The 12599-nt window shown below is 49.1% G+C and overlaps 1 protein-coding gene across 2 annotated transcripts in view; it reads right to left on the reverse strand.

Annotated features, from left to right (window-relative positions):
* Positions 1 to 12599, reverse strand: part of WIF1 (WNT inhibitory factor 1) — a 358763-nt gene that overhangs the window by 51707 nt on the left and 294457 nt on the right. For both annotated transcript variants that reach the window (XM_069629749.1, XM_069629750.1), the window contains one exon: positions 6518 to 6613. In XM_069629749.1, coding sequence (XP_069485850.1) covers positions 6518 to 6613 — 96 coding nt within the window. The remainder of the gene's footprint in view (positions 1 to 6517; positions 6614 to 12599) is intronic.

The following is a 12599-nucleotide window of genomic DNA, read 5'->3' on the forward strand; positions in this document are numbered from 1 at the left end:
CACCCATTCGAATTCTATCTACAGCATCTCAAACCAGGTCAAAACCGCATCATGCGCTTGCTGAGCCCGTCACCTGCCACGCTCGAATCAACTGCTCGATGCCGGGCCCCAACTCACCCTCGAATGGCCAATTCACTGACGTGCACATCGGAGCAACCTCACCACCAATTCGATGACCATTGCCCGCCGACTCGCACTGCTGGAGCGTTACTCATTGTTCCTTTTCAGCAGTGACAACCCAACACGGCCCGGCCCCACCTCGTAGAGATCCTGGTGAATGCCACGACATGCATCTGTGCAAGCTCCTATTCGAACTACACAGAGCAACCACATTAGCCCCTACTTGATGCCCACTTGCTACTTAGGCCGACACGATCCACCACACCCGAACGTAGCTTTATCTGCTCACAACAGCGCTCGAAAACAGGTTTGACACCGTAAACCCACCATGGAACCAAAACAAGGTACTGCTGACCACTAACTGCCCCATGATCCACTTGAAGAGAACATATCCTTTTTTTGTGGTTGGTAATTTGCCTATGTCCCCTGTATTCATGCTCAGAGCAGTAGTTTCTTCAGGCTGTTGCATTTTCTCTGTCTTTCCACGGGGTGGCATTTTGTACAGTGTTTTCTAGATAGTTCTATTGCAGATGATGAGTTTGATGAAAGTATCCTACTCATCCTTCTATTCCTGCGAAGCAGAATCCAGTTCGCCACAAGCATTCCCTGAATGTTTCCAGGTATCTGAATTTCTGCAACTTCGTAGGCTAGGACAATGGTGGTCGAATACAGTGGCTAATGGAAATAACTGATGCCTTCTTGCCTGCCCCGATTGCCCCAAATGTAACAAAGAACCTGTTGGAATGCCATATTGGTGCCAGTCCTTCCAGGAACCTCAGCACCACCCTCCTCACAACTACGCTGCGCCATGGCTCTTCTAGAGAAAAGAGAACCTAAACAAAGATGGAAGGACTATCGCCTGTGGCTGAAGGAACCTTGACAGTACTGTGAGAAGGAATGCAGGGAATGCAGAGATGCACTTGTGAGTATGTAGAGATGCATTTGTGTGTATGTAGAGTTGCACTTGTATGTATGTATGTAGAGATGCACTAGTGTGTATGTAGAGATACACTTGTGTGTATGCAGAGATGCACTTGTTTGTATGTAGAGTTGCACTTGTGTGTATGCTGAGATGCACTTGTGTGTATGTGGAGATGCACGTGTGTGTATGCAGAGTTGCACTTATGTGTATGCCGAGATGTACTTGTGGGTATTCAGAGATTCACTTGTGTGTATGCAGAGATGCACTTGTGTGTATGCAGAGATGCATTTGTGTACATGCGGAGATGCACTTGTGTGTATGCAGAGATGCACTTGTGTGTATGTATAGGTGCACTTGTGTGTATGCAGAGGTGCACTTGTGTGTATGCAGAGATGCACCTGTGTGCATGCAGAGATGTAGTTTTGTGTATGCAGAGATGCACTTGTGTGTATGCAGAGATGCACTTGTGTGTATGCAGAGATGCACTTGCGTGTATGTAGAGTTGCACTTGTTTGTATGTAGAGATGCACTAGTGTGTATGTAGAGCTGCACTTGTGTGCTTGCAGAGATGCACTTGTGTGTATGAATAGGTGCACTTGTGTGTATGCAGAGGTGCACTTGTGTGTATGCAGAGATGTACCTGTGTGCATGCAGAGATGTAGTTTTGTGTATGCAGAGATGCACTTGTGTGTATGCAGAGATGCACCTGTGTGTATGCAGAGATGCACTTGTGTGTATGTAGAGTTGCACTTGTATGTATGTAGAGATGCACTAGTGTGTATGTAGAGCTGCACTTGTGTGCTTGCAGAGATGCACTTGTGTGTATGCAGAGTTGCACTTGTGTGTATGCAGAGATGCACTTGTGTGCATGTAGAGATGCACGTGTGTGTGTGCAGAGTTGCACTTGTGGGTATGCAGAGATGTACTTGTAGGTATGCAGAGGTGCACTTGTGTGTATGCAGAGATGCACTTGTGTGCATGTAGAGATGCACGTGTGTGTGTGCAGAGTTGCACTTGTGGGTATGCAGAGATGTACTTGTAGGTATGCAGAGTTGCACTTGTGTGTATGCAGAGATGCACTTGTGTGCATGTAGAGATGCACGTGTGTGTGTGCAGAGTTGCACTTGTGGGTATGCAGAGATGTACTTGTAGGTATGCAGAGGTGCACTTGTGTGTATGCAGAGATGCACTTGTGTGTTTGCAGAGATGCACTTGTGTATATCCAGAGATGCACTTGTGTTCATGCAGAGATGTTCTTGTGTGTATATATAGATGCACTTGTGTGTATGCAGAGGTGCACCCATGTGCATGCAGAGATGCAGTTGTGTGCATGCAGAGATGCACTTGTGTCTATGTAGAGATGCACTTGTGTTCATGCAGAGATGTTCTTGTGTGTATGTATAGATGCACTTGTGTGTATGCAGAGGTGCACTTGTGTGTATGCAGAGATGCACCCATGTGCATGCAGAGATGCAGTTGTGTGCATGCAGAGATGCACTTGTGTCTATGTAGAGACGCACTTGTGTGTATGTAGAGTTGCACTTGTGTGTATGTAGATATGCACTTGTGTGTATGTAGAGGTGCACTTGTGTGTATGCAGAGGTGCCCTTGTGAGTTGCACTTGTGTGTATACAGAGATGCACTTGTGTATATGTATGTTTTCCCACCAACCCCATTTTGATGTGCAACTTATCCTGGTGTTGCATATCACATATGTGTGTACTAATCTTAAACATTGTGTACATTATAACATGCCTGATATATGCAATGTACATTATCCTTCTATTCCCATAGGCGGAAAATGCATACATGTGCACTCTTGGAACTCTGATGAGGCCAGGCGTCTTCTTTATAGAGTGCAGCCGTTGCTATGCACTATGCAGGTGTAAGCATGCGTGCTATAGATTGACTGCCACCGTCATTGTTATATCTCCGTTGGGCATTTAAAAGCCTATGAAAAATGAGACAGTGTGCATTAAATGAAAATGGGGTGTTAGCTGTGGGATCTGTGAGATGTAATGAATGATTCTAGTGTTGTGCTGTTAACTCCCAACGGCCATTGGAAACCAGGGATGCACTGCTGTCTGTACCCCGCCCCCTCCCCCACCACCCCCCTCCCCCCCCGAAACATCGGTCACGCTAGAACTCCAGTGTAATATCCCACTACCTCGCACTCTTGCTCTCGGAATAAAAGAGGTAAGACGCACTTGCGCGTGAGTGCATTTTTACCCCGATCCCATTTTTTTCTGTTTGAAATCCTTGCCAATGCGTTGCAGCTCTTACATGTTTCTGCTATTTTTAACCTTTTTGAGCAGAACATCAGAAATTCCTCATTTTTCTGGGATACAAAAAAATCTATGGAGTGAGCCTGTAGTCCTGAATTCCTGAATTTCACACAGAGCTCTTTGACTACTCAAGCCTACATCAACATCCCGCAGAAGACAGGAAATATCTGACACAATTGGTCCGCTGCCAGGTGGCCCACCCCCGGTGTGGAGAGCACTGAGAGATATAAGTGTTCCCCTGCCGAACGGCTGAGCATTTAGGGGGGGTCTGATCCAACCGTCCGCTCACATGTGACATGCTGGTGGGGGTGACCCTGACCAGTACGAACATCCCTCTAGCCATTTCCTGGGACTACTGTTGCTGGTTCCTACCAATTGGGCGACTGACTATGTACTAATGGTATTCCTTTCTCCTGAGAGGGTGTGTCCTGCTTCCTCACTATCGTTTTGCTCTTAGCAGTAGATGATGAATCTGTGGCATTCCTTTCTCCTGAGAGGGTGTGTCCTGCTTCCTCACTATCGTTTTGCTCTTAGCAGTAGATGAGGAATCTGTGGCATTCCTTTCTCCTGAAAGGGTGTGTCCTGCTTCCTCACTATCGTTTTGCTCTTAGCAGTAGATGATGAATCTGTGGCATTCCTTTCTCCTGAGAGGGTGTGTCCTGCTTCCTCACTATCGTTGTGCTCTTAGCAGTAGATGAGGAATCTGTGGCATTCCTTTCTCCTGAGAGGGTGTGTCCTGCTTCCTCACTATCGTTTTGCTCTTAGCAGTAGATGATGAATCTGTGGCATTCCTTTCTCCTGAGAGGGTGTGTCCTGCTTCCTCACTATCCTTTTGCTCTTAGCAGTAGATGAGGAATCTATGGCATTCCTTTCTCCCGAGAGGGTGTGTCCTGCTTCCTCACTATCATTTTTCTCTTAGCACTAGATGAGGAATCTGTGGCATTCCTTTCTCCTGAGAGGGTGTGTCCAGCTTCCTCACTATCATTTTGCTCTTAGCAGTAGATGAGGAATCTGTGGCATTCCGGTGTGTCCTGCTTCCTCACTATCATTTTGCTCTTAGCAGTAGATGAGGAATCTGTGGCATTCCTTTCTCCTGAGAGGGTGTGTGCTGCTTCCTCACTATCCGTTTGCGGGAATCTGTGTCTGGTTTGTCTTCTGTCTGAATCACAATGTGCTTCCTTTTCTCTTTCACCTCCGCCCATCCAACCGCCAACCCCCCCCCCCCCGTCAGCCCATCTCTACAGTCTCCACTCTTCGGGCCACAATGTTACACCGATTGCTTCAATCCCTTTCATGGTATCCAGTGATGTAATCGTTGGAAATAACATCGAGTGTGACTCGATATTTTGTTAAAGGCACTATCCAACACTTTTCCCAAATTAGCTAGGACTGGAATTTGTTTATATAATTGCGCCAGTCCTAAAATATGCTGGGAAAGTTGTTTAATGCCTTTTAAAAAAAATACAGAGTCACACTCAATGTTATTTCCAACAATTATATCACATACAACCCCTTTCATACCAGGAAGAGTGAGAATTCACTGGGCATGCTCTGTGTCATGAACACAGTTCCCAATCCATCATGGCTGCCCATTTCTACCCTGATGCTCTGGCCACTTGCTTTCGCTGCATATCTTGCAAACCATTATGGGTACCAGGGTTGTTATTCGAAGCGGCAGCGCCCCAGGCAGCAAACGAAAAACGTGTCCCCCGCGGTCATGCATGGCATGGGGCCATATTTAAGCAATATAACATGAGCGTCGGGGGCATTACCGACGCAGGTAATGCCCCCGACGCTCGTGTTATATTGCTATTAGTATCCGGGCCCGCAAAAATTGTGTGACCGGGGCACTAAAAGCTTTTTTTTTGTCCTGAAATGCTGCGGCGTTTCGGGAGAAAGAAAAAAATGTCCGCCGCCATCGAAAGGGCCTTTCCATGGCAGCCATCGGGAGCGGACGCGCTGGGAACACTTCCCAGCGCGTCCGCTCCCGAAAAAGGATAAAAAGGAGGGTAAGTGGGGTTGGGAGGGTGGGAGTGGGATGGGGGGGGAGAAAACAAAAAAAAAAAAACCTACCTGCGTCCCCGGCGAGGGACGAGGGAAGCCTCCAGCCGTGTGTGGAGGCGCGGAGCGGGGGTGGCCCTGCTCCGAGTCTCCACACGGCTGGAGGCTTCCCTCATCCCCCGCCGGGGACGTAGGAACAAGAAGGTAAGTTGGGGGGAGTGGGAGGGAAGGGAATAAAAAAAAAAATGGCCCCGCTTTGAGCTTCCTCATTGGCTGAGGGGCTGCCACGCCCCCCGCCAGGGACAAAGGCCGTGGAATCCCGACGGAGGGATTCCCGGCCGGGTAAGGACCCAGCGAGAGCCAATCAGAATGCGTGTTGCATTCTGCTTCGCTCACGGCGGGTACTAATGTTCAATAGGAACTGATGCAACAGCATCAGTGCCCTATTGTCATTAAATGTGCCCCACTCCCGAGAGCGGGGCACATTTAATTGAATAAAGCGCCTGCTGTGCCTTCTCCTACTATGCTAGCTCTGGGGAAACCTTGAAAGACTCCCCCCCCCCCCCGAGCTGGTGTGGCAGGGGGAGCTAATGGCGCACCGGGCGGTCTCCCGGGTGGCCCTGCTCTAAGGTTGGCCCTGATGTGTACTACACTGGGGAAATTAAATCCTTCTGATTTCTGTAACAAAATCTCCCTCCAGCTGCGGCAACATGTAGGCATGTAGGGGTTATAATCCCAGGAGGGAGGACGGGCAGGGCATAAAAAATGTTGTTCGGGTTTAGTGGTAGGCAGATCATAGAGCAGAGGGACTTGGAGAAAATACTAGCACCATTGTCCTCAAGTGCCCTCCTGATTGGCATATTGTCCTCAAGTGCCCTCCTGATTGAAACATTGTCCCCAAGTGCCCTCCTGATTGGCAGTAGATTCTGACAGCCCAAGCTGCTCCTAAAACCTGAGGGTGGCATGGGAACCCTGCCTCTGTGCTCACCTGATGCCCAACCTTGATGTCGCTACGTCCACAGTTAAGTGCCACATTTTGCATCACGCTAGCAGCATTTCTGAGCTGTCCAAACATTTCAACAATGAAGAGTTGTGCATATGTGTTCCTGCAAATAAGACACTGCTACAAGCTGGAGGGGACGTGTAATAGGCCCGTGTAGTCGGGGAATCAGTGGGTGCATATACTCACGCTTTGAGCAAAGATCGCCTTGGAAGCCTTTGGCGCACTTGCACTTGTTTTTCCCGATGCATTTCCCACCGTTCCGGCACGACTGATGGCATCTGCCTGGAGCAAGAAGCAGGAAAAGGGCAGCTTTAGAACACAGCTTCCAGAGTTCTGATGTACACACTTCATGCAGGCACAGCAGGAACTAGATACACCACTACATCACCACTTCCGTGCTAGGTGGCGCAGTGGAAATGCTATTACATTTACGATTCACACACTTAAAGCTCACAAACCACTGCCTTCGCATCTCACAATCGCAATTTGATCAAGAAAAGAATGAACTACGTTTTGGTTCTGGCCATGTATGGAGCGCACGACGCACGTCCACCACAAGTGGTGCTCTTGGCACTAGAGTGCAAGGGCCAGGCAGAATACTATAAATTAAGGCAGTGGTCTTCCAACTGTGAATGTCGAGGAGGGGTGCGAGGCGCTTTGAAAAGGGTATTACGGTGAATGCTTTTAATAGAACATAGAAGCAGCTATAGTTTCTGGGTGGTCAGTATAAAAAAGTTTGAAAACCACTGAAATTAGGAAAAGCAGATGCAGAGAGCTAAATCTTGGAAGGATGACATTATTGGTGTGATCTTGGGCACACAGTGTGTTTATGGGAGATATTGATTTGGGAGACAGGGTTTTTGTGGTTGGAGTGGAGGTGGCATTTGTTGTGCCTTTGGCAGTTGAGAAACAGGGTCCATAGCCTGGGCATCTAGTTTCGTGAGGAGGGTGCAGTTGGGATGCATGCGGGAGGAGAGATGAACAACAGGGAATTGGCTGTGGCTTGTGGAGCCAGGGTCGGAGGATGTGTGGAGAAGTGGCAGGAAGTAGATGCAGGATTCTGGTCGAATGTACCGATTATGAGGTATTGGTATTTTTAAGGAATAAGAATTGTATGAGAAATATTGGCCTCATTATAACCCTGCCGGTCCGGTAATAAAGTGCTGGTATTAACGTATACCGGCACTTTACCGGACCGGCAGAGTACAAGTATTTTTTTTTTTAAACTTTATTTTTTGCATTTTAGTAAACATGAGTCCCAACAAGCCCGAACAGTGGGCTGTTAACAAGCTGTCGAATGCCCCCCTCACGCCCACCCCCCCACCCTCCGACAGTCCCATCACACAACAGGCAATTAACGCATTTACATTTACACAAGAGAAGTCTGTGGTGGCTGATCGGTTGTCCCGGCTTGTGCTGCGCTAGAGAGAAGGTACGAGATGTACGGGCCCCATATATCTGGGGGTCTTGCGTGGAGAGGGAGTGTCTTCATGAATTCTGTTTCCGTTTCTTGGCAGTATGTGATGTCCCTCTTCCAGTTCGCTAGGGTAGGGGGTGTGCCTCGTCCCCATGCCATAGCCACTCTTCTACTTGCCAAAACCAATAACAAGTTTGCCGGTTTCCGGATGTGTGAAGACAGGGGTCTCGTTAGGCCAGGGAGCGCCACCAGTGGTGAGTGTCCCACCCTCTCGCCGATAATTGCGTTAGTTTCGTCAATCACATCTGACCAGAATTTAGACCCTGGCAGGCAACTCCACGCTAGGTGCAGGAAATCAGCGTCCGGGGACCCACAACGGTCGCAAGATGCATTGGACCCAGGGTGGTGTCTGTTTCTCTTGTTAGGGGTATAATAGGTTTGATGCAGATAGTTAAAGTAGATTTGTTTGAAGCAGGAATTGAGTGCCACTTTTTGTGTTTGTTGTAAAATATAACTCCAGTCTTCATCAGGAACGGGGGTTTGAAGCGTGGTTTCCCATCTTGTCTTTGGGGTTTGAGGGGAGAGTGTCCGTGAGCAGGCTTTGTAGATGGATGAGACTAGTTTGCCCTCCCCTTGTGCCTGAATGGTCCCATGCAGTAGTTGCCAGGTGGGAGGTTGTTGTGGGAATGTTGGGATGAGGGCCTGCAAGGTGTATCGCACTCTGAAATACAAAAAGATGTCAAGGGAGGACGTGCCCCCCTTTTCCTTCGCCTGCTGGGGTGTTATGAAGGTGTCTTGTATAAAGAAGTCGCCTAGAGTTTTTATTTTGCACTTATCCGCCCAGTTGAGGTGCACTTTCTCAGCGGTGAGTGGGATCCTGGGAATGAATTTCGCAGGCAGAAGAGGAGAGTATCTAAGCTGAATATTGTACTTTTGAGCTATTTTCCGCCATATTGTGAAGGTGGATTGCACTATGTTCAGCGTCGTGTGTGGCACTGCTTGATTGCTAATAATCACTGCCCTTAGGAAGTTAGGTGAGGCTAGTGCCCGTTCGATCTGTACATGCGGTCTTACGTATTGTGGTTCGTACCAATGACTGAGAAACTGAGCTTGTGCCGCCCAGTAGTACCGTTCTAGATCGGGTAGAGCCAGGCCTCCCTTATTAACAGGAAGCACTAGGGATGAGTAAGCCACCCTTACAGGTTTGCCAGACCATATAAGGTCCAGAACTAGGCTTCTCAGGTTACCCAGGAAGCGCTGGGACAGTAGCATGGGGATGTTAGCGAAAAGGTATAGGAGTTTGGGTAAGATTACCATTTTCACCAATGAGGCACGCCCACAGATGGTGAGCGGTCGCGATTTCCACCTGTTTACCTTGTTTCTTAATAGTTTCAGTGTGCTATCGTAGTTGTCTTTCAGTATATCTTGGTGATTTAGGGACACCTTAATTCCTAGATATCGGACGTGAGCTGTCTCCCACTGGAAGTTAAAATCGTCTTGGACTATTTTGGTTTTTGTGTTTAAGGGAAAGACGATTGATTTCGATTGGTTAATTTTCAAGCCAGATACCAACCCAAACTTGATTATTTCACGCATTATTGGATTAAGGTTTTCGCAGGGGTTTTGCATAAACAGGACTATGTCATCGGCATAGAGTGAAATTATAAGCCGGTGAGGACCATTTTGAGACCTCTCTGGATATGTCGTTCCCTAAGGCCTGCTGCCAAGGGCTCCATCACAAGGGCGAATATCATAGCGGATAATGGGCATCCCTGCCTAGTGCCACGTTGGAGGTTGATCTGAGCTGAGTGGGTCAGCCCGAGCGAGATTGCTGAAAGGGGCTGGGTGTAGAGGAGTGAGACTAGCCTGACAAACTGTTTCCCAAGTCCGAGCTGCTGTAGCACCGCGAACATAAAGGGCCACTCAACAGAGTCGAATGCCTTTTCGGCGTCTAACAGCACCGCCACTGCCTGCTGATCGGGGTCGAGTGCTGCCAGAACCCCAAACATTCTGCGTATCCCGAATGTGGTGTTTCGGCCAGGCACAAATCCGGCTTGGTCGGCGAGTACCAATGCGGGCATTAATGGGAGAAGCCTATTGGCGAGGATCTTGGCCAGGATTTTGTTGTCCAGATTAATTAATGATATGGGGTGATAGGACTTACAATCTTCGGGGGGCTTGTCTTTTTTGTGTAGCAGGATTACATTCGCTTCTCTTAGTGTCTGTGGGAGAATGCCGGATTCGATCTCCTCCTCATAGACATTTAGCAGGAGAGGGGCAACGAGAGGGGCAAAGTATTTATAAAACTCACCAGTTAGCCCGTCTGGTCCTGGGGCTTTGGAAGATGGCAGATTTTTGATGGCTTCTTGAATCTCTTCCAGCATTATGGGCGCATTCAGTGGCTCACAGAGTTCTCCCTCCACCCAGTAAAGTTCAGTGTCATTGAGGTAGTTGCGGATTGCAACAGAGTCTGTTGGGCCCCCGGCGCTGTATAGTTCCTGGAAGAAAGCCCTGAACACCTCGACAATATCTTCTTCTTTGTGCAACATATTTCCCTGCGGTGTCCGGATACTGTCCACCCTTGTGGGCCTCCTGTCTGCCGCTATGAGGCGAGCAAGAAGGGCTCCAGGCTTCTGGCCTTTGCCGTATTGTCTAATTCTGTGGTTGTGCCCCAGAAATGTTATCTCCCGTTCAGCCAGTTTTCTAAAGCGCAGAAGTTCTTCTTTCAGCCTCGCCTGGATTTGGTCTGAATTGTGTGCGACTTGCTGATTTTCCAATTCCTTCAGGTGCGTTTTGCAGGTTTCTAGTTTGCGTCTAATAGGTTTCAGGATTCCGTTTTCCTTGGCTAGACAGACGCCTCTTACGTAGCATTTGAAAGATTCCCATAGCACTCAGGCAGAGTTGACAGTGCCTTGGTTAATGTCAAGAAAGGAGTTGATTTTCTCGCTTAGCTCTGTGGCGAATGTCGGATCGGCGAGGGATCTGGGTTTGAAGCGCCATTGTGGAGGACGTGGCCTGGTGGTCGGCCTGTGGCATTCGAGTGTTACCGTTGCGTGGTCTGAGAAGGTTTTGCGGAGTATTTGGCATGCTCCCCATTGCCAGCTACTGTGAGCGGAGACTAACACTTAGTCAAAACAAAGAGTTTGTGTTATGAACACTTGAGTGGTATGTGTAGTCTCTGGCTTCCCAATTCTGGGTCCTCCAAATGTCCGAAAGGTCAAACGCTTTACAGATCTCCTGCACTTGTAGGCTGGCTTTGGACAGGTGAGCTGTTGTTGACTTTGATTTATCTTTCTGTGGGTCGAGGTGGGTGTTCAGGTCTCCACCCCAGATTATGGTCGCGTTTCACACTTGCGAGAGGCGGGATAGCACCCAGTCTGAAATGTTTGCGCCGTCTGTGTTGGGGGCGTAGGAGTTGACGAACACCACCTCCTCACCCTCCACCATGCCCCAAACCATAAGCGCCCTTCCCTCGCTGTCCCTCTCTGTTTGGATCAGGCAAAACCCCAGCAAAGAGTGGAGAAGAATAGCGACTCCTCTGCCATAGGATGAGTATGAAGAAAAGTAGCGATGGCAACCCCAGCTGCGGGCCCACAGGTGCTCATTTTGTGGTAAGAGGTGGGTTTCCTGAATCATAGCCACCTCGACCTTGTGGCGTCTGAGTAATTGCAGGATCTTGCGTGTCTTAGCCGGGATGTTGCCCCCTCTAATGTTCCAGGTTGCTACTTTGAACGTACCAGTGATGATCTATATAACACCGGAATGTGGCTAGACCGGAGTCGGAGTTCGGGCATATGGGAGCGGCGTTAGGCAGGAGGGCTCGAGAGGGGCGGCGGCGGGGCTCAGGGTGAGGCCCGCGGTTAGGCGGTGGCACTCCGAGCACATTTCGAACGACAACAACAATCAAACAAATTTCCTTACACGGACAACCCCCAACTCGTCCGTTTGGAATCCCCCCAACTGGAACATACTGCGTGCTGTGCACGGGGCGTGGGTGGCCTTCCTAGGCACAGTCCTCAGCCTCCCGTTTGCGAAGGTTGTCCTGGTGGCTTGGTTCCTGCTTGCTTTGGGGCAGTAGCGCGGGTGTTTGTCACGGCAGAACTCTCTCTGCTCTTTATCTGTTTGAGGCGCCAGGCGTTTGGTTTGCGGACTTGCATCCCCGCCTGTCGAGGTATAGTGAGGCTTCTTCTGGGGAGTTGAAGAAGTGGATATTACCCTCTATTTGAATGCAGAGCCTCGCCGGGAAGAGCATCGAGTATGTGATCTGGTTGGCGCGTAGTGTCACGCTCACCTGATTCCCACGGAGGCACAGGTCTGGCTTCGAGTGCTGATGCTTCTTCAATGGTGAAGCGCAGGACTCTGATAATGGACAGGAAGGGCCCCTCTACTCTGGCTTTTCTGGCTCGCAGGAATATTCCCCTGTGCGTGAAAAGGGAGTATTACCTACTGACGGAATAATGCTCAAGCCTCCCACTCCCTTCCAACCCTCCTCGATACCCTTCCACGATTCCCCGTGAAGTCTCACCTTAGGGTCTGGAAGGATGAGTTCTCCATCCTGCTTCTGATGCAGGGGCGCGTTGAAACCCAGTTACTTCACTGGATTGAGGTTTGATGGGAGTTCAAAATAAGCTTGACTATTCAGGTGAGGCGCTGTAAGAGTTCTGTTGCAAGTTCAAAAGTTCAAGCTTAATAATAATGTTCATTGTCTTATTGCAGCAAGCGCTAATGCTTATGTCTTTTTCCCCTTAGGGGCCGGGGTTCGGAATGCCGGAGATATGGCGCCGACCCGAAGTGTAAGTTCTGGATGAGCGTTCAGGTAATGTCTTTGCATTCACTAATTCAATGTCTTTG

Source organism: Ambystoma mexicanum, chromosome 12 (assembly GCF_040938575.1).
Source record: "Ambystoma mexicanum isolate Mex_15411 chromosome 12, UKY_AmexF1_1, whole genome shotgun sequence".
NCBI lineage: Eukaryota > Metazoa > Chordata > Amphibia > Caudata > Ambystomatidae > Ambystoma > Ambystoma mexicanum.